The sequence below is a fragment of the Hyperolius riggenbachi genome, chromosome 1, assembly GCF_040937935.1.
Source record: "Hyperolius riggenbachi isolate aHypRig1 chromosome 1, aHypRig1.pri, whole genome shotgun sequence".
NCBI classification, from domain to species: Eukaryota; Metazoa; Chordata; class Amphibia; order Anura; family Hyperoliidae; genus Hyperolius; species Hyperolius riggenbachi.
This window is the reverse complement of record NC_090646.1, coordinates 407632214-407658013: the sequence shown is the minus strand read 5'-3', so window position 1 is coordinate 407658013 and position 25800 is coordinate 407632214. Positions and strand designations below refer to the sequence as shown.

Genomic DNA, 25800 nt, shown 5'->3' with positions numbered 1-25800 from the left:
CAGATTCCGCTTTTTAATCAGTCTTTACATCCAATTACGATTCTAATTTGCAGTTTGCTCCCTGCACACTGCAAAGCGGAATCTGAATCGGATGTAAAAACTGATTAAAAACCGGAATCTGAATCGGAATCACTTGCAGTGTGCAAGAGGCCTAAGGCCGATTTGAATTTTTTTTTCCTTTTGTAGCCACTGGGGGCCCCTACAAGCTCTGGGGCCCTGGGGCAGCTGCCTCTTTTGCCTCTATGGTAGTGCCGGCCCTGGGTACCACCTGTACCCCATCTCATATATTAACCGGGGACTACCTGTATTTTGCTAGTATTTGGGTCCACCAACATCATGTCTTCTACGCCGCTTTCTTTGGTGGTCAGGCCACACCCATTTGTCTGCCTCAGCGTGCTTCGCTCCATTGTGGAAGGAGTTGGGGGAGGGGGTCTCAAGTTATTTATTTATTGTATTTATAAAGCGCCAACATATTACACAGCGCTGAAATAAGCTGCTTGGGGCCACCAAAACCCTAGCTGCAACCCTGATTATTTTGTCATGGGTAAATGACTATACATCAAATTTGTAATTTTACCTTTCTATGCTAGTTTAGTTCTGGGGTGTAAAACTCAAATACAAAGTCGGCCAACATTGAACATTGGAACCAAGTAGTGGGCCAACCTCAATGTCTAGTTGCCACCTTTTGAAGTTCCCTGGTGTCTAGTGGCCTCCCTCCCTCTCCTGTACAGTTCCCTGTTCTAATGGCGTTTCTCTCTCACCTATACAGCCTCCTAGTGTGTAATGTCCCACCCCCTTCTTCCTTATACAGTTCCCTGGTGTCTAGTGCCCCCCACCCCCAAACAGTACCCAGGTGTCTAGTGGTTCCCCTCCCACCCCTCCGTACAGTTTTCTGGTGACTAGAGCTTTAACCCTCCCCCTTATGGCTTCCCTGGTGGTCTAGAGTGGGCAAAATATAATGTTAAGTGGGGAAACCACTTTAGGGCCACATGGTATGGCTCTGCGGGCCAGAGTTTGACATGTATAGTTTAGATCAATAGAGCTCTAACCATATCCCAATTGCCAGCTCTACATGTTTTTTTTTTTACTTTTTTTTATTAACAGAGAAATATAAAATATATGATTGCATGACTAGCCACAGTGTAACTCATACAGGAAGAAGTAAATCCTGCTGTCACAATGCCAGCAATACTGTGGGTGCAGTTTACATAATTACAGCCACTGTTTTAAAAACAAGATGCAGATTACATAAGCCATTTCCACTGGATCTTAATTGGCTAACATATAAAAGTATTCATTACTGTTTTAACTTTATTGGTGTCCAAGAAATGTGCTCTTTCAAAGGAGAAATTCCCAAAGCCTTTGGTATTAAGATGAAGTGTATGATAGGGCCAGTGCACACCAAAAACCGCTAGCGGTTTTTGAAGGGGTTTTTGAGAGCAATTTTAGGCAAGTTTAGAGTAATTTTCCATACAGGCCTAGCGTTTTTTTGGAATGTTTTTGTGTAGCAGATTTTATATTTTATTACAGTAGAGCTGTAACTGAACAGCTTCTGTAAGAAAAACGATTGAAAAACCGCTCTGATCTAGTGCTTTTCAGAGCGACTTTCAATTTTCCTATACTTTACATTGAAGCATAAACGCCTCAGAAAAACGCAAAAATGCGGCAGGACCCAAGTTTTCGTTTGGGCAAAAAAAAAACCACTTCCATTCATATTCATTAGCCAAGTGGTTTTCACCCTACATGCATTTTAAAAAATGCTCAGAACCGCTCTTGGTGTGCACCAGCCTATACACTGGGCAGAAAGATCAGCTGCCATGCTTCTGCTTTTTTCTTCTGCACCATTTACAAAGAAACGTTTAGTTTCAGCACTGCACAGTACTAATGACTGTGGGTCAAACAATTACAGATAACAACATAACTGAAATGCTGGGGGGTCATACTTTCTGACCACCCAGCACAACAAGGCTTAGAGCTGGATAATGGAAGAGGCTACACAGGCTGCCCAGAGCAACTGCAGCTCTGGGCTTCCGATATCGCTACAAATAAGATGCAATGGCAGCGCAGTGCGATGGTGTGCTGCTCTTGCGATAGCAAGCACTCAGACAGGTACAAGACAGGACTATAGATTGGAGTGTAACTAGTAGCAACCGCAGCTCACAGTCACATCCACAGAAGCAGATCAAGCAGGCTAACAAAAGTCACCAGCAAGCATTCACACAGGCAAGACTACAGGAAAGAACGTAACTAATAGAAACACAACTAAGCTAGCTAAGCACGGGTGATCACGATAAGCCCAACCCACCGAAAGATGCTTAAAGTGAACCTCCGGACTAAAAATCGACTCAGCAGCACTGAAAAGGCCTGGTGTTTCATTAACAGTTTCACAGCATCAGAACTTTGTTTCTATTATCCAAGCCTCATTTTTAGCTGCACAGAAGAAAACTGCCCAGTCGTTTTTCCCCTGATGCTGTGCAAAGCATGATGGGATTTCTGATGTTGTTGCTCTCGTTCTGCTGTTTTGGTGCAAATTTTTTTTTTACATTTTGAATTTGACATTTGAAGCCTAGCATATGCAGCTGGGAGGGGTTATCAGGACACAGGACAGTTGGAACTGTGTCTTATGCTTCCTGTCACCTCCTTTCAACCAAAAAGATGGCTGCCCGCATGACAAAGATGGCAGCCCCCATGAATCACAAACATTTGCCTGTTCTTTTAAAACAGGGTGGGTAAAAAATTATGTTACCCATCTATTCTAATTAACATAACTAATGTAACTTAATGACAGTATGTTTGTTTAGGCTGAAGTTTCCCTTTAACACTGACTAGCTAAACACAGGATATCAACATTTCGAGTACGTATATATCAGCGGCACTGATATATCACCGTAGCACGAATACAAGGAAAATAACAAACGCTGACTAGAATATGTATATATTGGCGATGAACCAATATATAACATATGCAAGGGAGACTAGCTAGATTTGGAGGAATACAGTGAACTAAGCTAGGCAATACAAAATCTCTGCACTAGAAAGGAGTACGTATATATGTCCCCGTGGGAAATATATAATCGTAGCTCCACAAGATAACTGAGCTAGAAAGTAGCAAGACAAGGTAATATTATTCACAGTATGAAAGGACCCAGTAACAGCTTAGAAAGAGCTGAAACTATGACGGGCGAGGTCTAAAAGGGGAGGCAGACCTTTATGCTGGCATCAGCCAATGGATGCAAGCATTCAAATCTCCACACAGCTGAATGGTAATCATTCAATCCTGAGCTGGTTTGATTACCATTTGCTAGCTGAAAGACTATCATAACAAATGCATGCAGGAAATCCAGGGCTATCTGGCTGCAGCTCCGCTGTAGTAAGCCATTGGTGGAATGATGACAGCATTCTGAGCTTCCCAGAACTGCAGAGCAATTGCAAATGACAATGTGACTCATTGCGAATGCACAACTGAATGCAGGCTGACAAGCCAGAACTGTCCGTTTGCGGCTCCACCGCAATAGACAGAACACGCCACAGGAGGAATCCTTACAATAACAGTCTATTTTTATTTTTTCACCACAAAAGTGGACTTGCTGTGTAAATACTTACATGTCTTACAAGGAATGGGGGTTTTGTATCAGTATCTGACTTAAATTCATTATTGCTCAGATTGAGATTAGCAAGACGCTGCTGCTTGTCCTGGCTAAGCTCGCACATTCGCCGATGTGAGTAAGGGGAAGGGGATCGAGACTTGGATGATCTGGTTGGACTGCTGTAAAGCTTTTCTATGCTTGAGCAGCTTTTCGCTGGGGATCTTGATTTTCTGTTAGGAGAATTTGACAAGGATCTCTGAGATTGTACTTTCTTCGACTGCAAAAACAAAGAAACAAAGCATTCGTTAGGCGTAGGCTTTGTAAACACCAACATCATTGTGACAGAAATTGTTTTTTTAACTTGCATCAGCTTGGTAAGTTTTTCACAACCAAATGATTCAGTGCAAAGGAACTTACTGAGCATTTTTTAGGGAATTCCTTTGGCATCTCTTTTATAGTTGTCCTTGAAGAAAACTCAACTTTTGGTGCAATTCCCTTAGAGGATAAATACAGATAAAATGAATGTCACAAAATGTCATTTACATAAAACAAATATATATTTAAACTTGAACGATGAGCAGTAAAATAATATATACCAAACATATTACTCCATCTTGTAAAATGTGTAATGAATGAGAGCTGTCTCAAACAGCAGAACAGTGCCTAACAGTTACCTCTGTGACATCTGCAGTGGGCACAGACTCACACCAAGCATAGGTGGTGAAAAAATGATCTACAACAAAGTCCCTGTTATTCAGAACTCAAGCAACTGGAAGTCTCAACTAACCAGCACGCCTGAGGGGATAACGGGGGCTTTGCTTTGGGGGGTTTGCAGGGCATAAAATACTTGTAAAGTAGTTGTCCATAGGACAACTATTAGTCGTGCACTGCACAAAGTTGGCCTTTAAGGAAGAGTGGCAAGAAGAAAGACATTGTTAACAGAAAAGCATAAGAAGTCCCGTTTGCAGTTTGCCACAAGCCATGTGGGGGACACAGCAAACATGTGGAAGAAGGTGCTCTGGTCAGATGAGACCAAAATGGAACTTTTTGGCCAACATGCAAAACGCTATGTGTGGCAGAAAACTAACACTGCACATCACTCTGAACACACCATCCCCACTGTCAAATATGGTGGTGGCAGCATCACGCTCGGGGGGTGCATCTCTTCAGCAGGGGCAGGGAAGCTGGTCAGAGTTGATGGGAAGATGGATGGAGCCAAATACAGGGTAATCTTGGAAGAAAACCTCTTGGAGTCTGCAAAAGACTTGAGACTGGGGCGGAGGTTCGCCTTCCAGCAAGTCGACCAACCTTAAACATAAAGCCAGGGCAACAATGGAATGGTTTAAAACAAAACATATCCATGTGTTAGAATGGCCCAGTCAAAGTCCAGATCTAAATTCAATCGAGAATCTGTGGCAAAATCTGAAAACTGCTGTTCATAAATGCTGTCCATCTAATCTGACTGAGCTGGAGCTGTTTTGCAAGAAGAATGGGCAAGGATTTCAGTCTCTAGATGTGCAAAGCTGGTAGAGACATACCCTAAAAGACTTGCAGCTGTAATTGCAGCAAGGGGCTGAATAATTACGCACACCCCACTTTGCAGTTATTTTTTTTTAAATGTTTGCAATCATGTATGATTTTCGTTCCACTTCTCACGTGTACACCACTTTGTATTGGTCTTTCATGTGGAATTCCAAAGCAAATTGATTCATGTTTGTGGCAGTAATATGACAAAGGCCTCGATTCATAAAAGTGCTGTCGGGAAGGTAACGTCGAGCGGGGAAACACCGCTGTCGGTATTTCCGCCTTCAGGGTGGTAATTCATAAAAATTTTGCTAGTTGTGACAGGCGTGCGGAGATATTCCGCTGTAGGCAGGCGTTAGGCTGTCGGGAGACATGCGGAAACAGGAGAAGCAGGCGGAATCCCTCCGTGCGGTGTTCTCTCTGCAGCTGCTTGGGAGGTCTGTCCCATTCACTGCAATGTATTCCGCACGCTTCTCGCCACATCAGAGGTAGCGGTAATACCCCTCCACATACCGCTACCTCTAATCTTTATGAATTGACTACTTGTTACTTTTGCTATGATAATCACCGCGCAAGGCGGTGATTGATCACTCTGCTCGCGAATGTCGGCTTTTCATGCGGAAAAAGCCTTTATGAATACAGATTTTGCTGTATGGTCGGTAAAGTGAGCCGTTTTCAGCATTTCCGAATGCGGGAATGCTTTATGAATCGAGGCCTTAATGTGGAAAACTTCAAATACTTTTGCAAACCACTGTATATGTGTGAGGAAACGCGGAAAAGCCGCCGCAAGGGCTCAGAGTGAGGCGGCTGTTTTCGCGTCCAACAAGGCGGCACAACACGGAGAAACCACCGCATGCCGCATGGACAGAGTGGCGGATTCCGCGTTGGAGGCAGCAGATTGCACAGATAGCAGAGCGACTGACAGTGCAGCCGGACGCAGGGAAACCGCCGCTCCCTTGGAGAGCGGGGTGGCGGTCCCTGCGCTTGATTCAGGGATTACATTGCAAGACATGTCTGGTGTGGCTGGGACTGCTAGTCCACACAGATTTAGAAGGACGTGCGCGCGCGCTGAGAGGCAGAGCTTATATGACAGCCAGAAAAGGGTCAGCTGACCAGGCTGGTCAGCTGACAATTTCACCACTTGCCATTGGTCCAGCACTTAGAGGAGGCGCCAGAGAGCACTTTACTATATATACTGGGTGCTGGGCATTCTCTGGTTGTCTGCCGTTGCGATCACAACATGCTAGCACTCAGACCTTGTTTGTATCTGTGTTCTAGCATAGTTTCCAAAGGTGTTGACATCAAGGCGTTCACACCTTAGCATTAGGAACATTGCATTGTATTATTTGTTATGACCTTCCGCCTGTCTGACGATCCTTCTGAACTCTGATCTTGTACCTTGCTATTTCTGATATCCTGTTGCCAAACTCTGCTCGTTCCTGACTCTGTATTTGCATCCTGATTCTGTACTCTATCTGTCTGTGTGTTAACGACCTGGCTTGCCGACCTCGAGAACTGGCCTTACTGTTAGAGGCAGTTCCCAGACCTGTTAGTGACACCCTCCCTCTTGGGTGTCACTCACGCTCTGACCTTCCTATCTTCTGCCTAGCCCCTCCCTCCTGGAGAGTCTAGGCCATAGGAAGGAACACACTTCTGGAGAAGTGCTCAAAGTATACTGTTGCATATACACTCTCTTGTTCTCCCTGGTGTCCAGAGGTTAGTAGATATATCTGATTATCGGTGATACTGCAGATCACCAATAATCGGGTATATTCTGTATTGCTGGTGAGACTGCAGTTCACCGGTAATCAGACCCTCTCTGTGTTACACCGATCGTTACAATATGTCATGTCAATCAGCTTTCTAAACAATATAATTTTTTTTTTACTCATTTTGCTCAGTTTTCTTTTTGATTATTCTTAAACCATCCATGATGCATATTTAAAAAGTTTACAGTTTGCCTGTTACCACTGATCATTTGTAGTCAAGATGGGTTGCTTTTGTTCTGTCAGTTAACACTAATTGAAAAAAAGCCAATTCATAATATTTTAACTATGTAAAATGGATACATCTAAAATGTGTGTATGTGTAAGAAAACACAATGGGTGACAAATACTCCTTGCAGAGTTCATGTTACTATGCATCACAATGTCAAATGCCACAAACACTGCAAAACAGATAAGCCTTTCTGGCATTTTCCAAAACTGACAACTCAGTAGTCTAGATAGTGAATTATTTTATTTGAACAATAAGTAGAAAAACATGTTATTTATAGATGTGTAACCAATGCAGCTGCTATACTACTAGAAGAAGCGATAAAACCTGCTGGCTACAAAATAAGACACATATGACAAGATACAGAGTTGCACTTCCTCTTTCATACAAGTCACAATGTGTTGGCTTTTCTTTGTCAATGTATCCATTTTTATAGCACCCTTAACCTTTCATACCATATCTGTAACTTAATAACTAAACACAAACCAACTTGAGATCACCAATCTCTTGCTGTATTGATTTACAACCTCAGATTAGATTTCGTTTTTTTGACCCTTTTACATAACAGTGTGTCGCTGAATGTGCATGAATTTGCAATATAGAGTATAAACAAATCGAAATAAATTAGAATATAATAGAAAAACTATTTCCATAATTCAAATCAAAAAGTGAAATTCATATATTATATGGATTCATAACAAACAAAGTGATATATTTCAAGGGTTTATTTATTTTCCTTTTGCTGACTATGGCTTATAATTCATGAAAATCCAAAATTAAATATCTTAGAAAATTATAATAGTGTGAAAAAGTTTGCAGACTCTTGGGTTAACCAGATGAGTGGAATGAGACACCATTACACCTTCAAATTTGTCCTGTGGCTTTAAAGAGACTCCGTAACAAAAATTGCATCCTGTTTTTTATCATCCTACAAGTTCCAAAAGCTATTCTAATGTGTTCTGGCTTACTGCAGCACTTTCTGCTATCACAGTCTCTGTAATAAATCAATGTATCTTTCCCCTGTCAGACTTGTCGGCCTGTGTCTGGAAGGCTGCCAAGTTCTTCAGTGTTGTGGTTCTGCTATGAACTCCCCCTTCCAGGCCCCTCTATGCACACTGCCTGTGTATTATTTAGATTAGGGCAGCTTCTCTCTTCTCTCTTATCTTTTACAAGCTGGATAAATCGTCCTCTGAGCTGGCTGGGCTTTCACATACTGAGGAAATTCAGACAAGGGCAAAGCTGTTTGCAGGAAGAAAAGAGCAGCCTGAAACTTCAGTGCATGAGAGATGCAGGGGGAAAGAAACACACAAATGACCTCTTGAGATTCAAAAGGAAGGGTGTATACAGCCTGCTTGTGTATGGATGTATTTTCTATGTGTGGACATACTGTACATCAACCTACTTCCTGTTTTGGTGGCCATTTTGTTTGTTTATAAACAAACTTTTTAAAACTGTTTTTAACCACTTTTAATGCGGCGGGGAGCGGCGAAATTGTGACAGAGGGTAATAGGAGATGTCCCCTAACGCACTGGTATGTTTACTTTTGTGTGATTTTAACAATACAGATTCTCTTTAAATAGTCATCCTGTCTGGTCCAGTAGGCCACACAATCATGGGGAAGACTGCTGTTTTAGTAAAGATAGCTCAACACTACAACCCAATAGTTGCAGCACCAGGGAGTCAACCAGTCAAAGCCCTCATCCACCACAGGGTAACTTCAACATAGAAACAGAAAAAACTGGGTCTCTACCTGGATTTAAAGACCATTTGGCCGATTTATTGCAATACCACAGTGCAGAGCACAATGTTTCGACCTGAAGGTCTTTTTACAGAACAAAGTGCAAGAACCCATTAAAAGGACAAATAATTTACATAAAACACGTCCAAAAGTGGGCGAGCATAATGCTTAAAGAGACAGGTCACAGTATGCAACAAGTACTAGCTTATAAGAAACATCTCAAATTGAATGCTTCATTCATTCCATTAGGGGTTAAAGTTCCCAATTCACTTATCCATTTGATTTCCCTGCGCAGCAGTGAGGTTTGTGGATCAACACCTTCAATAAAGTTAGCCCGGAGCATCCAGAAACATCAGCGAAGAGAGGTGGTGCTGGTGAGCCGCCCAGAGGACACCAAAGCTCAGAGTCAGAGGCTGAGCAAAGGGCAGACGGCAATAGTTTTTTTCCCATAGAGGCCTCTGTAGCAAGAGGCGGAGGCGGCACAGGCGTCGGGAGAGGCGGATTACAGCCGAGATGAGAGGGCAGAGGAGGCAGGCGACCGCAGAGGTCCAGGCTGAGGAGAGGTCCCTCAACACCCCCAGCAGCTCCAGCGACCCGAGCTACATCTGGGATATTAACCAGGAGCCAGATCCAGCAACTGTGACGAGCACTCCCGAAGAAATGGGATTATCTGTGAGTATGCACGCTGTCCCACAGTCTGAACTGCTGATTAATATTAGTGGGCATACTTTTAATGATGCAGAGAAATCTATATTGAATAGAGGATTAAATTTTGTTCCCACCTTTTTGCCAACCACTGTTTGATTTAAAGAGAAACTCCGACCAAGGATTGAACTTTATCAATCAGTAGCTGATACCCCCTTTTACATGAGAAATCTTTTCCTTTTCCAAACAGACCATCAGGGGCGCTGTATGGCTGATATTGTGGTGAAACCCCTTCCGCAAAGAAATTCTGATTACGTACTCTTGGCAGTTTCCTGTCTGTGAACCCTGTTGCATTGTGGGAAATAGCTGTTTACAGCTGTTTCCAACTGCCAAAAAAAACATGCAGCAGCTACATCACCTGCCAACAGTAAAAATGTCACCATGTAATAAATGTCAGAATGTAAATCAGGTATTTAAAAGATTTTACAATGGGCAAACACTGACTGACATTTATACATAATTATTGTAAAAATGAAGCACTTTTTTTATTACATTATTTTCACTGGAGTTCCTCTTTAACCACTTAAGCCTAACTGGACGAAAAATTTCGTCCAGTTAGGCAGCGCGCGCTCCCGCGGGCCCCCCCCCGTGTGCTCCCCCGCTGCTGGCCGCTAGCCCACTAATCAGTGAAAGGGATTATAAATCCCTTTCGCTGATCGGACACCCCCCCGGAGAAAAGCCGACAGCGTCTCTTCAGACGCTGCGGCTTTTCTGAGCTCTGGTCTCCTTTCTTCTGCCTGGGAGCGAGATCGATCGCTCCCAGGACTTTTTGATTGTGGCTATCTTGTGGCCAAATAGCTAACTATACCAAAAACACTTAAAACTGAATAAAATACATTTACAAACATTTACAATTCCCTGTTTACCTCCCACACCAAAAAATACCCACATACAAGTTTAAATTAAAAAAAAAAAAAATTACAATAATAAAAAAAACAAAAAAACATAAATAGTTACCTAAGGGTCTGAACTTTTTAAATATGCATGTCAAAGGAATATATCAATATGATTTAATAAATTATGGGCTTCTAAATAGTGATGGACGCAAATTGAAAAAATGCACCTTTATTTCCAAATAAAATATTGTCGCCATACATTGTGATAGGGACATAATTTTAACGGTGTAATACCCGGGGCATATGGGCAAATACAATACGTGAGTTTTAATTATGGAGGCATGTATTATTTTAAAACTATAATGGCTGAAAACTGAGAAATAATTTTTTTCCGTTTTTTTTATTCTTCCTGTTAAAATGCATTTACAGTAAAGTGGTTCTTAGCAAAATGTACCACCCACAGAAAGCCTAATTGGTGGCGGAAAAAACAAGATATAGATCAATTCATTGTGATGAGTAGTGATAAAGTTATTGGCAAATGAATGGGAGGTGAAAGTTGCTCGGATGTAAAAAAATTTCAACCCTTCGGGCTTAAGTGGTTAAAGAGAACCCGAGGTGGGTTTGAAGAATGTTATCTGCATACAGAGGCTGGATCTGCCTATACAGCCCAGCCTCTGTTGTTATCCCAACAAGTCCCCCTGCACTCTGCAATCCCTCATAAATCACAGCCACGCTGCTGACAAACAGCTTGTCAGAGCTGGCTGTGTTTATCTCTATAGTGTCAGTCTGCTGCTCTCCCCGCCTCCTGCAGAACTCCAGTCCCCGCCTGCATCCCTTCCCTACCTGCTGATTGGAGGGAAGGGACGGGGGCAGGGACCGGAGCTATGCAGGAGGCGGGGGAGCAGCTGAGACTGACACTACAGATGTAAACACAGCCTTACAGCATGGCTGTGATTTATGAGGGATTGCAGAGTGCAGGGGGACCTTAGTGGGGTTTGGGATAGCAACAGAGGCTGGGCTGTATAGGCAGATCCAGCCTCTGTATGCAGATAACATTCTTTAAACACACCTCGGGTTCTCTTTAAAGGTTGGTGTCTATAAACTAGTAAGGAAATTGAAATGGAAAGTATGGCATTACTTGAAGAAACCTGTGAACAGTTTAGGGGCTGGTGTGCAGACTGAGGATACTATACAGAAAGAGATTCCGGCCAAACTTAGGAATAGGAACAAAAATGAAGCACCTGTGAATTGCCCTGCCTTGAATGTATTTGAATCACTGTTTGTGAGTAAGCTGGAGATAATATGGGCTTGTGAAAAATATGCCAACATGCACAATGCCTTTCTTTAGCAGAGATGCATTACAGAGACTCATCAATGCCCAGCAGCTTGTTTTTAAAAAAGAGGACAAAGGGGGGGGGGGGGGGGCACTGGTTGTCAGGGCTGAATGAACATAGAAGTAACATCAAAACGTATAAGGCTGAGAAATCAAAAAAATCTAATGACCAATTTGAATCTCCTGTAGGTAGACACTTCCATCAATACAGACATACGGTGGGAGATTTGAGATGGTGCATGTTGGAAAAAGTTCACTGTATTGAAGGTGTTGATCCACAAACCTCACTACTGCGCAGGGAAAGCAAATGGATAAGTGAACTGGGAACTGTAGCTCCTAATGGAATGAATGAAGCATTCAATTTGAGATGTTTCTTATAAGCTAGTACTTGTTGCATACTGTGACCTGTCTCTTTAAGCATTGTGCCTGCCCACTTTTGAGCATTTTTATGTAAATTATTTGTTCTTTTAATGGGTTCTTGCACTTTGTTCTTTAACCTTTTCGGGACCGGCCACCTACCCCCCCTTAAGGACCAGGCATTTTGCGCGGGAAGGGGGTGCGCGCGTTTGGGGGGGTCAGGCGGCCGGATCCCGTGTGTGGCTGGCTAGAGTGGTGTCCCCCATGGTGGCCTGTGCCTCCCCCTTCTGCCTGCAGCCTTCACTTACCTTCCAGGCTCCAGCGATGAGCCGCACGGGACCCTCTTCTCCGGCCGGCATCTCCGTTCTGTCTGACGAGCAGTTCCGGGTCGCGGCTTGATGACGTCATCAAGCCGGGACCCGGCGCTGACGTCAGATGAAGCGGAGATGCCGGCCAGAGCGGAGGGGGCGCCGATCGTCGCTGGAACGGCAGGGAGGTGAGTGGATCCTCTTCTTTCCCCCCCTGCCGCCGCAGCTGTCAAACAGATCACTACGATCCGACGGCGATCGTAGTGATCAGCAGCCATACGCGATGGCTGCTGATCACTCGGGGGAGATGTCGGCTGTCATATGACAGCTTGATCTCCCCCTCCGGGTGCGCACGATCGCGTCGGGAGTGGAAATTGCGGGCCGGCATAGATCCTACGCCGCATCAGGCTAGAACAGCCACAAGTGCGGCGTAGGATCTCATTCACATGGTCCCGAAAAGGTTAAGCACGTTAAAAAGACCTTCGGGTCGAAACGTTGTGCTCTGCACTGTGGTATACAGGGTTGCTCTCCAGGACTCCCGAATGTGAATTTACCCGAATTATTCGGGTAAATTTCAGCGTTCCCGAAGTCTAATCCGAAGCCGAATAAGCCAGACCCGAAGCCGAAGGCGGGCGAATGTGCGCATTTGAATTCGGCCGGATGACGCGTTGGGTTCGGCTTCGGGATTTGGGAGTGACGCGGGCCAATCAGAATTCCTCCTGTCGAGTCCCTGGCAACGGTAGCAACTAAATCAGAGGAGGGGAGTCTGGCCCTCCCCTCCTCTATATAAGGCGGCGGCCATTTTGCGGCGCTACGCACTTGTGTGACTGAGCTGGTACTGAGAGCATCTCCAGTGCTGTGCTGCGTGTCTGATCAAGTGTATTCTGTGCTAAACCTAGCGTTTTGCTTCCTAAACACCTCCTAAACACATTCATTGTACTTTTATATAGATAGATAGTAATTTGATTGTTTGTAGTCAGCTAGTGTGTACTGTATACTGTGCTAGGCTAGTGTTAGTCTGTGTGCAGGCTAGGCCTGCTAGCCTAGGGCAGCCTTAGCCTACTACTAGCTTAGGTAGGTTAGGGATTCTAGTTAGTTGTGTACTATAGTAGTTTAGTTAAATTGTACTGCTGCTGTTTGCTGTAGTCTGTTAGTTTATAGCTTCAATACTGTTAGTTAATACTAGTTAGTTACTGATTGACTGTGTACAGGCCAGCATCCCTTGTTGTCACCTGCTGTGTGACTGTTATTTGCCGGCGCACCCTATTGATTGCATCTGACCGTGTGTGACCAACCGACTGTAATTGGTCACCCACTGTCTGGCAGTTGGTTATATTGTTTACTGTTTAGTACAGCAGGCGTTTCATAGTTACTACCTGCGCGTACAACCGTACTACTACTACCCCTTCATTTAATTTTTTTCATTTTTTACTGTGTGATGTATTACCTTTCTTTAGTAAATTGTTACATTTGTGTCATTTGCCAGCGCACCCTATTGATTGCGTCTGACCGTGTGTGACCGACCGACTGTAATTGGTCACCCACTGTCTGGCCGTCAGTTATATTGTTTACTGTTTAGTACAGCAGGCGTTTCATAGTTACTACCTGCGCGTACAACCGTACTACTACTAGGTAGGTGGTAGTCTTCCACTACTACCACCACCCACCCCTTCATTTAATTTTTTCCATTTGTTACTGTGTGATTTATTACCTTTCTTTAGTAAATTGTTACATTCACAGGCCAGCATCCCTTGTTGTCACCTGCTGTGACTGTCATTTGCCGGCGCACCCTATTGATTGCGTCTGACCGTGTGTGACCGACCGTAATTGTCACCCACTGTCACACGAGTTAGTACTGTAGAGACTCACTGTTAGTAGTAGTACTACTACTACTACTACTACTACAAAAAAAAAAAAAAAAAAAAAAAAAAAAAAATTCATTTTTTGTTGACACTTACCACCAGTCAGTCACCACCACCACCAGACTTTATTAAAGTTTACACCCTTTCCCGCCGTTTTCTACACATTTGTTTTTTTTTTTTTTTACTGTATTCTTATATAAGTGCAAAATGACTGGTAGAGGTAGAGGGCGAGGCACCACCAGGAGAGGCAGCGCCATTGCAGCAGCCACTGCCAGCAGCAGCAGCAGGTCTGTGACTGGTCCGCCGCCAGCCACTGACCGCAGAGTTGTCGATGAGGGAGCAGAGGCGCAACAGCAGCGCGTTGCGCCCATCTTTGAGACGGGTCGTCGCCCCCGGCCCATTATGGAGAGTCAAGCGCAGGCTGTGGTGGAAATGATGGCGGAGCAGGAAGCCACCGTTTCCAACCAGGCCTCCAGCACCAGCGAGACCAGTGCCACCACCACCAGCACTCCCGGTCCGCAGCAGGCCTCCACCACCGCTTGAGGTCACGGTGACCCCATTGACCAGCCTGCCCTCACTGAGCTCAGTCTTCACCCCAGTGACTGCAGCCGTGTACAGGGATGTTGTGGAGAATTTTGAGCAGGAGATAATGGGGACATCATCATGCCAGGAGGAGGAGGAGGAGTTGGAGGTGGAGCAGTTTATTGTTGGTGCTGATGAGGAGGGACGTGATGCAGGATATTTTGGGCTACAGGATGTAGTTGAGGCGGGCTCAGAGGGCATGTTTGGGGATGATGATGACGTGCTGGATCCTTCCTATGTGCCACCACCAGTACCACCAGCACACTTGCTTGAAGGCAGCTCGTCATCGGAGGAGGAGGTGTCTCTGGCGCAGAGGCATGGCAGGAGCAAGGCGGCAAGCACAGGTCGTGGAAGGCAGGAGCCACAGCCTGCTGCTTCAGCTGCTACCACCACCTGCAGCAAACCTCCAACCAAACCAAAAAAGGCACAAGCCTCCAAGGGCACCAAAAAACCCCAGCCCTCAAGCTCAAAGGGCAGGTTGAAGTCCCCAGTCTGGCGGTTTTTCACTAAGTGCACAGAGGACCCGACCCGTGCAATTTGCAACAGTTGCAAGGTCAGTCTCAGCAGAGGTCGCGATCCCCTCAAGCTGAGTACCTCGTGCCCGTCGACCCACTTACAGACCAGGCATTTTGAGGACTTTTGTGAGTATGAGAAGCTGATGCAAAGTGGCGCAGGCAGTGGTCAGAGCCAGAGAGCCACCGCACAGATTTCAGCAGCAGCAGCATCCCACCCAGCAGCAGCAGCAGGAGTACAGCAGCAGCAACCCCAACCCCCCAACCCCCCCCCCCCCCCCCCCCGGGTAGCCAGTCCTCAGTTGCCTCATCAGCTCCCTCCACAGTGGCCTCCTCATCCTCCAGAGCAGGCAAACACCGCCAGACCCTGCTTGGCGAGTCCTTTCCCGGTGTGACCAAGGTGTTGCCTCCCGCTCACAGGCGCATCCGGGTGCTGAACGGGTTGCTTGCCCGGGCCATGTGCTCCCAGCTCCTGCCATATTCCTTCGTGCAGGAGGGGAGTGACATGAGAGCGCTGCTGCATTTTGGGATCCCGGAGTGGCAAGTCCCCAGCCGCCACTACTTCTCCTGCACGGCGATCCCAGCATTGCACCGGTTTGCCATGGCGAACGTGGGCCACGCACTAGATTACGCTGTGAGTGTACGGATCCACTTAACCATGGATTCATGGAGCAGCCGTTTTGGGACAGAACGCTATCTGTCCTTTACGGCACACTGGATCAGCCTGGTGGAAAGCCCGAGCGAGGAAGCAGCAGGTCCACCCTCGGGCGCATCAGCAGCAGCGGCACCAGTCGCCCACTATGTGGTGCCACCACGCGGGGTCAGGGGAGAAGCAGCAGCTCCCGTCGCCAAGCGACAACGCAACAGCAGCGTGAAGGCCTGCCACTGCCAAGCGCTGCTGGAGATGGTCAGCCTGGGGAAGAACAGTCTGACATCAGCCAACATGCTCTGCTACCTAAGGGAGCAGGAGAAGACGTGGCTGACCCCCAGAGGCCTCCGAGTCGGATTGGTGGTGTCCGACAATGCCGCCAACCTGCTATCTGCCATCAGTAGGGGACACTTATCCCACATCCCCTGCTTGGCCCATGTCCTGAACCTGGTGGTGCAGAAGTTCCTGCGCACCTACCAGAGGATGGAGGGGCTGTTGGAAGCGGGGCGGAAAATTGTGCGCACTTTCCGCCGCTTAGCTGCTGCAGCATCAAAGCTGACAGAGATCCAGCAGCGCGAGGGCCTGCCACCACACCGCCTTTTCATCAATGTGCCGACTCGCTGGAACTCCACCCTGGCGATGTTGGAGCGGCTGGTTGAGTAGAGGAGGGCAGTCAACCGGTACATCGTGGAGGCCACTCTGGAAGGCAACCCCAAACTCCAGATCCTCACCAACGCACAGTGGGGGCAGATGCAGCAGGTCTGCTTGGTGTTGGCTCCCTTCCAGCAGGGAACCAACCTGGTGAGCCAGAAGCGGGCATCCCTCTGCCAGTGGGTGCCCTTTGTTTGTCTGCTGGACAGGGCACTTGGCGATTTGGTGGATTTGGGGGAGGAGGCCCGGAAGCAGCTGGAACAGCAGCCGCCTGCGCAGTCCACTGCTGTGCAGGAATTTGAATCCCTGGAGGAGGATGAGGAGGAGTTGGAGGTGCTGGACGTCGCTGCTGAGGGGGAACAGTGGAGCGCAGCAGCAGTGGTGCGAGGGTGGAGAGAAGAGGAAGAGGCTCAGGAGCCAGAGGAGGACGCTGACCCTGATGTCTCTGTGTCACGGACCACCCTGTTCCCCATGGCAGCACACATGCTGCGTTGCCTGCGCACAGAACCCCAGGGTGAAGCAGATGCAAGCGAGGGAGGACGCCTGCATCAGCATGATCCTGGATCCACGGCTGAGGGGGAAGTGGGCTCAGTTTCTGCCTGCTAGAGGACGTGAGCAGCGCACAAGCGAGTTGCAGCAGCTCCTTGTTCGGCGACTGGAGGAAGTCTTCCCCCAGGCTTCCACCCCCTGTCCCTGTCCAGCCAGCACAGCAGCCGATGCCTGCGGCCAGCAGCAGCAGCATCAGGCGCCCAGGAGACCTGCTGCCATTGACGCAGGCGCTCTACATGACGGTAGAGCAGCCGAGAGAGGAGGTGCGTGCAGCAGCCACCTCCTCTGAAAGCCACAGCCAGCGCATGACCCAGATGGTGGCTGAGTACATGGGGTCCTTCAGTGGGCTTGACACCGGCAGCGTGGACCCCATGGAGTACTGGGTGGAGCGGTTGCACATCTGGAGTGAGCCGGCGCAGTACGCCCTGGAAGTCCTGTCTTTCCCCCCTTCCAGCGTGCTGTCCGAGAGGTGCTTCAGTGCGGCCGGTGGCGTGGTCGCCACTCCTCCTCCTGCTGCTGCTATAATTATCCTCCTGCCTGTCTGTGTTCCAACCGCCAGGGTCCACAGAATTATGCGCTGCTGCCATACGCCACCACTAGCTATTACGCCACTACAATAGCTATACTGTTGTATAAAAAAAAAAAATTCTGAGGTGCCTGGGTTGAAAACTGTGCTGTCCCAGTTGTGCATTGGGCACAATGTGGGCTGCACGACTGCTGTCCGGAACCTCCTCCTGCTCTTTGCTGTTTATTTTCAGCCATGGTACCAACGCTAGGTACCATTGGCCTGTGGCATTGCCTGCTGCCATACGTCACTACTCCTCCTCCTCCTGCTGCTGCTATAGTTATCCTCCTGCCTGTCTGTGTTCCCACCGCCAGGGTCCACAGAATTATGCGCTGCTGCCATGCGCCACTAGCTATTGCGCCACTACAATAGCTATGCTGGTGTTGAAGATAACATTTTACAACAGTACAGTTCTGTAAGGGAAAAAACAAAGAATGTTGGTGGTGGACGGTGAAGAAGAAGAATAATAACCATGTGAAGAAGAAGAAGAAGAATCAGGTGAAAAAGAAGAACCAGGTGACGAAGAAAAGAACCAGGCGAAGAAGAACCAGATGATTATGACGAAGAATAAGAATATGAAGAAGAACCAGGTGAAGAAGAAGAAGAGAAGAACCAGGTGAAGAAGAAGAAGAGAAGAACCAGGTGAAGAAGAAGAAGAGAAGAACCAGGTGAAGAAGAAGAAGAACCAGATGAAGAAGAAGAAGAAGAGAAGAACCAGGTGAAGATGAAAAAGAGAAGAACCAGGTGAAGATGAAGAAGAGAAGAACCAGGTGAAGATGAAGAAGAGAAGAACCAGGTGAAGAAGAAGAAGAGAAGAACCAGGTGAAGAAGAAGAAGAGAAGAACCAGGTGAAGCAGAATCAGATGATGATGATGAAGAAGGAGAATAAGAAGACGAAGAAGAACCAGGTGAAGAAGAAGATGAAAAAAAAACAATTGAAGATGAACGAGGTGAAGAAGAAGAAGAACTTAAAGAACCAGATGCCAGTGAAGAAGAAGATGATGAAGATGATAGTAATGAATGATTGATGACGAGAAACAAAAAGAGGGTAAAACAGAAAAAGAAGGTGGTGAAGAAAAAGATGGAGAGAAACAAAAGAAGACGGTGACGATGAATAAACAAGAAATGCTGAAAAAAAGTTTTCCATGACATTTATCTTTTTTTTTTTTTTTTTTTTTTTTTTATATATTAGACCTATTTTCATGTGGTTTTCCTTAAAAAAAAAAAATCCGCAAAGGAGCCGCAATAGCAGCATAGGGGGCGATATACAGGCTGGGAACGCGAACAATCACTCGCGTTCCCATGCCTGTCGGCCGGTGACGGCGAAACCGGAAGTCGTCGCCGGCGGGTCCACAGGCATCGGAGCGGAGCTGCGAGGGCACCGATCGGCTGCAGGGGGCTGAGGGAAGCCCCAGGTGAGTTCATCTCATTTTTTTTGACTTAAGGTTATCTTTAAATCCAGGTAGAGACCCAGTTTTTTCTGTTTCTATGTTGAAGACTGCTGACTTGTCAGTTATCCATAAGACAGTCAGTGGAGATACCCTCCGCAAGGACAGTAAGCTACAGTCATTGTTAAAGAAATTGGCTGCCCACAGAGTGCTGTACTCAAACATGTCAATGGAAAGTTACTGTATGTAAAAAGAAAAAAAAATGGCAGAAAAATGTGCACATGCAACAGGGATAACCACAGCCTTGAGATGATTGTGAAGCACAACTCAATCTAGAATTTAGGGGAGATTCACAAGGGGTGGACTGCAGCTGGAGTCAGTGTTTCAAGAGGCACCACTCTCAGACATATCCACGACATGGGGTACAACTGTCTCATTCCTTGTGTCATGCCAATAAAAGGGGGGAGGAGTGAACTGTCACCCTAAACAGAAAAAAAGGTGCTCTATTTCTGGCTCTGAACATAGCGTGGCACTTGATTTGGCCTGAGGAAGTGGGCGGAGACCCAGGGAATGCATTGCCAGTACTATTAAAGACTATTTATTTACTAGTGACCTAAGCCCGTTTGAAAATGAGTGACGAGCGCGTGCATCCGTCTGCCGCACGCGTGCGCGCACACTAACAGAAATTGGACTGTTAGTGGCCACCTTTAGAATATAACCTAGGAGAAAGTTTAGGAGAAAAAGTGAATCGAAAAATGACCTTATGTTGATTGTCTCTGTTCTGTTCCTTTTATTTTATTTTAAGCATCTAGTACATATATTCAGTCTCATTATTAATCTGTTTGAATATTTCAATTGGTGAAGTAGCAATAAAGGGAATTTTAAATGAACCGCATGCTGTACCCAAGATTAAAAACACATTACAAAGGTCAATTTTTGTAACCCAAACGTTTTATTATCTAAAGAAATCAAAGCTAGCAATCCTCTCTAGGAGATTTCACAGTCCATGTCTCCAATGCACCAGAATCCGCCATCCACCTCTTGATTGATTGGTGCCTTTTTCACTACATTTTATATGTATAATGTTATTATGCAAGACAAAAGAACTCACACCCACTGGAACACAGACTAAGGTGCAGCAATTGGGTGCTCTTCTGACATGTTCGTTTCAGGAAGTATTCATATACAGATCAGGGTCAGGAATGTCCCTAGTACACGCTGGGCCTGACCTAAAATCACTTTTTCTCCTAAGTTTTCTCCTAGGAGATAATTTTTTTTTCTTCTGTTTAAAATAACTTTTTGGCACTCTGCAATTGACAAAGTACCAAAAAGTAGGTGAAAAGATACTAACAAATGTATTATTTCCTTGCTTGCTGTGTGCTTAAAATGCATTTTATTATTATTATTATTATTATTTTAGTATTTATATAGCGCCGACATATTACGCAGCGCTGTACAATGTATATATATATATCGTCACTAACTGTCCCTCAAAGGAGCTCACAATCTAATCCCTACCATTGCCATATGTCTATATTATGTAGTGTAAGTACTGTAGTCTAGGGCCAATTTTAGGAGGAGCCAATTAACTTATCTGTATGTTTTTTGGAATGTGGGAGGAAACCGGAGTGCCCGGAGGAAACCCACGCAGACACGGAGAGAACATACAAACTCTTTTGCAGATAGTGCCCTGGCTGGGATTCGAACCAGGGACCCAGCGCTGCAAGGGGAGAGAGCTAACCACTACGCCACCATGCTGCCCATTTTATTGATAAGATGTGAAAATGTCACCTAGGAGAAAACTTACTAGAAAAATGAATTGGATCAGACCCATTGACTCACTTTCGGCTGCAGAATGGGCTTTCATTGTTTCATGGGAGCTGCCATCATGCTTTTTGAAAATTCTGAAACTGACTGTAACGAATGCGGAATAATCCCCTCGGTCAGCGCACAGCAGGTGCGCTGACATAGAGAAGATCTCCTACAAACGTTCAAACAAAAAGGATCCAGTAATGGTGGACACAAAGCAGCCAGCAGAAGGCGCTGTGGAGCACAGAGGAGAGATTCCTCTGTGCGATCCAGAGACACTAGACTGCGACTGCACAATGCAAAAACAATGCACAAGTGTGAACACAGCACTGAGACAGGATAGGCTAGAGCAGAATGCATAGAAACAGACTGGACAGTCATAGAATGAATGGATGTCTGCCAATCTAGTTGCAAGCTATGCAACGGCATTCATCCACAACACAAGAACAGAGACCGAGGTAACAGGAATCGAAGTAGCGATGCACGACCGCAGTGCGCGCTCACTTTGCAAACTTCAGACAAGACTAAGACAGACTGAAGGAATGTCCGCCAGTCTAGCTGCAAACCATGCAACGGCGTTCATCCCCAACGTGAGACAAGAAGAGAGAAGTACAGAGATCGATGCACAACCGCAGTGCACGCTCACTTCGCAGACTTCAGACAAGACTAAGACAGACTGAAGGAATGTCTGCCAATCTAGCTGCAAACCATGCAACGGCGTATATCCCCAACGTGAGACAAGAAGAGAGAAGTTCCGAGATCAAAGTAGCGATGCACAACCGCAGTGAACGCTCACTTCGATAATAGACAGAGAATCGCCTTAATGCAAACGCAGCACTAAGACGAGAACAAGAAAACAGAACACATCCAATACAATGTGAAAATAACAAACGTACTTGCTAAACATGCGCAACAGAGACAAAACGCGTTCAAGGCACAGTCGCCGTGCTTTAAGCGCAACAGCGACAAGCAGCGTACCACCCTAACTAGCAGCAGAGATCAAAATAGCAAGATTAGTTCAAGCTGACAGGAGTTGAGAAACCAATTCCTGAATAAGCTAACAAAAAACCTTGCAAATAGATCACACAAGGCTGGGCTCAATACAGTCTGACTAAGCAGGAATTATGACGAGCAAAGACTTCTGGGAGGAAGTGACATTTATACTGAAGCCCTTCCAGAGAAGTAGAGAAGTCAATTTGCAAAACAAGTGGATGCAAATTACCACTGCAGCAAGCTGCAAGCTGACAAAAGCTCTTTTTTCCAGAGACCTGCAGAATGCAGCCCTGGAAATGACAAAAAACTGCCTGCCAACAGAGCAGATCCCTACACTGACCTAAGTAACATTTCCAACCTGCTGCAGACACTAAAGGGGTATCTCCACCTCTGAACTCTCTTAAGAGGACAGTGTTTACACTAAAGTGATATAGCATGCTGGGACAGTTAGTCAATACTGTTGAAGTTCATAGTTCTTTACAAAAGCAATAGCAATAGGAAAATCATTATCTCTAGCAAACAGCAGGTATGCATGGAATGATCTTTGTGAGAGGAACTTGTGCGGTTTTTGTTTTGTAAAAATACTCCTCAGCTCAGATACATTAATGTATAATTAATTATGAAATTAAATCTTAACATACACAAAAATGGAAAAGAGTGGTCGGACAATAGGCTATATACTAAAGGGGATGTTTAGAAAGGTCAATGTCACAAAAGGACCAACAGGCTCCTGTTTTATCTCGCAAGCAGTGATTTAATATCTCATTTTATAACGCAGCAAACCATAATATCCAGCTAAAGCATGAATGAGGTTGAGGAACCTGGTTGTAAATTAAGGAGGTTGTGAGCACAGCTCGAAACAGAAAAATTACGGCAGTAAATAATGTGACACATCTGTTCAGTCAAGGACAGAAAATGTTCTAAGAGGAAGATCTCTGTTAAAAAGCTGAAAGCAAGAAATGGGAAAACAAGTAAAACGTACAGCGTGCTACAGAAGAAAGAACTTTGTGACTGTAATAAAGCATTTCACATGAGACCTGGAACATCTTGTACACAATCATAAGTTATCAAAGCCCACAAGTCACAAATAATAAAACAATAGACACAACTATAGGGACCTACTTCAAAGGACATTTCAAGTGAGAGGGATATGGAGGCTGCCATATTTATTTCCTTTTAAACAATGCAGATTGTGTGGCTGTCCTGCTGATCATCTAGCTTTAATAAATTTAGCCACAGACCCTGGACAAGCATGCAGATCAGATGTTTGACTGAAGTCTGATTGGATTTGAAGCATGCTTGTTTCAGGTGGCTGATTCAGACACTACTGATACATGAAAGATCAGCAGGACTGCCAGGCAACTGGTATTGTTTAAAAGGAAATAAACAATAAACAAACAGCCTCCATAAAACTCTTTCTCTTCAGGTATCATTTCAAGTACCACATAAATGTGACTACTGGGACTGGGACAGTCTTTGTATTTCATCAACTCCAAGCTTCATTTGTGCTGTATTTACAAACTCGTTATTCTATTTATAGAAAAAGAAAACAAGTAACAAAGCATAAACAAAGCATTAACAAAAACCTTGCCACTAGATAGCCTCTAACTAAACTTAAACACGGAGCCATTCTCTCTACGCAGGACAAGCTTAGTGCTTGTCTGGAACAAAACAATAATTGAAATATTATTTAACAAGACAAATCACTAAACATTTCTGCTAACCTATCATGCTAAGTTGATTGGGCTTTTATTTCCCAGCTGAGGAGTCCTCTGGAGAATTAGCCAAATTCTGGTGTAGAAGCATTTACTCACCTTAGCACCTCTCTCAGGGAATCCTGAAGCAGATTGGAATCTGCAGCTGCCACAATAGGTACAGTAATTAGACCCCAAGCCAACCTCAATAATGCAATTCTAGTCCACTGATGATTTTCTTCCTGCTATCAGGCTAGCACAGTAGCAAATGTACTCTACATGCCTTGCAGCACAGTCTGAAAGTAAGATCTTAGCCAGGACCATCTCTTCATGGCGCCTGTATGTAGTTTGTACATGTACTCCAGCATCTGCCTAGAGGTGTGTCAGGTTCAACTGCTTCCTACAAACCCACTGGCGCACCGAAGGGGGTGTTCCGGGTGTCTGAAACCACCCCCTCGCACCAAGATCGGAAGTGCCTCCTGAATCTGAGCAGCGGCAGCCACGGAATGTTATAGTGCAGCTGCCGCATGCTCATGTGTGTGCGCCGGGGATACAACCCCATCTGTCGCAGGGGGGCCCGCCAGCTGTGTGTGGGGGGGGGGAGCGCTGACGCCCTCCCGATTGCGGGACCCCCCAGCCGGGTGTAGAACGTCTTCCCCGCAGCCTGCAGTCTCCCGAGAGGCAGAGTAGGGCTACGGCAAGATGGCTGCCAAAGCCCTGCATTGGAGACTATTTGTGTCTCCAGTACAGGGCTTCGGGAGCCATCTTGCCATAGCCCTGCACTCTGCCTGTCAGCGCGGGAGATGTGCTGCTGGAGGATCGTCGGGGAGCTGCGCCTGAAGCCGGGAGAGGAGACTTCTGTCAGGTAAGTGATTTGGTTTTTTTTCACAGGTGCATTTTTTTTCTGGTGTCTGCTGCCCACATTGTGATTTTCTGGTCACTGCTGCCCACATTGTGATTTTCTGGTGTCTGCTGCCCACATTACGATTTTCTGGTGTCTGCTGCCCACATTACGATTTTCTGGTCACTGCTGCCCACATTACGATTTTCTGGTCACTGCTGCCCACATTGCATTTTCTGGTGACTGCTGCCCACATTACGATTTTCTGGTAACTGCTGCCCACATTACGATTTTCTGGTGTCTGCTGCCTACATTACGATTTTCTGGTGTCTGCTGCCCACATTACGATTTACTGGTGTCTGCTGCCCACATTACGATTTTCTGGTGTCTGCTGCCCACATTGCGATTTTCTGGTGCCTGCTGCCCACATTGCGATTTTCTGGTGCCTGCTGCCCACATTGCAATTTCCTGGTGCCTGCTGCCCACATTGCGATTTTCTGGTGACTGCTGCCCACATTGCGATTTTCTGGCGACTGCTGCCCACATTGCGATTTTCTGGTGACTGCTGCCCACATTGCGATTTTCTGGTGACTGCTGCCCACTTTACGATTCTTTTCTGGTGACTCCTGCCCACATTACGATTCTTTTCTGATGGCTGCTGCCCACATTTCGATTATTTCCTGATGACTGCTGCCCACATTACGATTTTCTGGTGACTGCTGCCCACTTTACGATTATTTTCTGGTGACTCCTGCCCACATTACGATTATTTTCTGATGGTTGCTGCCCACATTTCGATTATTTCCTGATGACTGCTGCCCACATTACGATTATTTCCTGATGACTGCTGCCCACATTATGATTATTTTCTGATGACTGCTGCCCACATTACGATTATTTTCTGGCGACTGCTGCCCACTTTACAATTATTTTATGGTGACTGCTGCCCACATTGCGATTTTCTGGTGAATGCTGCCCACATTTGATTTTCTGGTGACTGCTGCCCACATTGCAATTTTCTGGTGTCTGCTGCCCACATTACGATTTTCTGGTGACTGCTGCCCACATTGCGATTTTCTGGTGCCTGCTGCCCACATTGCGATTTTCTGGTGACTGCTGCCCACTTTACGATTATTTTCTGGTGACTCCTGCCTACATTATGATTATTTTCTGATGACTGCTGGCTGCTGCCCACATTACGATTATTTTCTGATGGCTACTGCCCACATTATGATTATTTTCTGATGACTGCTGCCCACATTACGATTATTTTCTGATGACTGCTGCCCACATTATGATTATTTTCTGGGGACTGCTGCCCC

At 45.9% G+C, this 25800-nt stretch overlaps 1 protein-coding gene across 5 annotated transcripts in view; it reads right to left on the bottom strand.

Moving 5' to 3' along the window:
- SPATA6L (spermatogenesis associated 6 like) overlaps positions 1-25800 on the bottom strand; it is a 108633-nt gene that overhangs the window by 20930 nt on the left and 61903 nt on the right. For all 5 annotated transcript variants that reach the window (XM_068235622.1, XM_068235633.1, XM_068235612.1 and 2 more), the window contains 2 exons: positions 4005-4082; positions 3604-3864 (listed from right to left, as the gene is read on the bottom strand). In XM_068235622.1, the coding sequence (XP_068091723.1) occupies positions 3604-3864; positions 4005-4082 (339 nt within the window). The remainder of the gene's footprint in view (positions 1-3603; positions 3865-4004; positions 4083-25800) is intronic.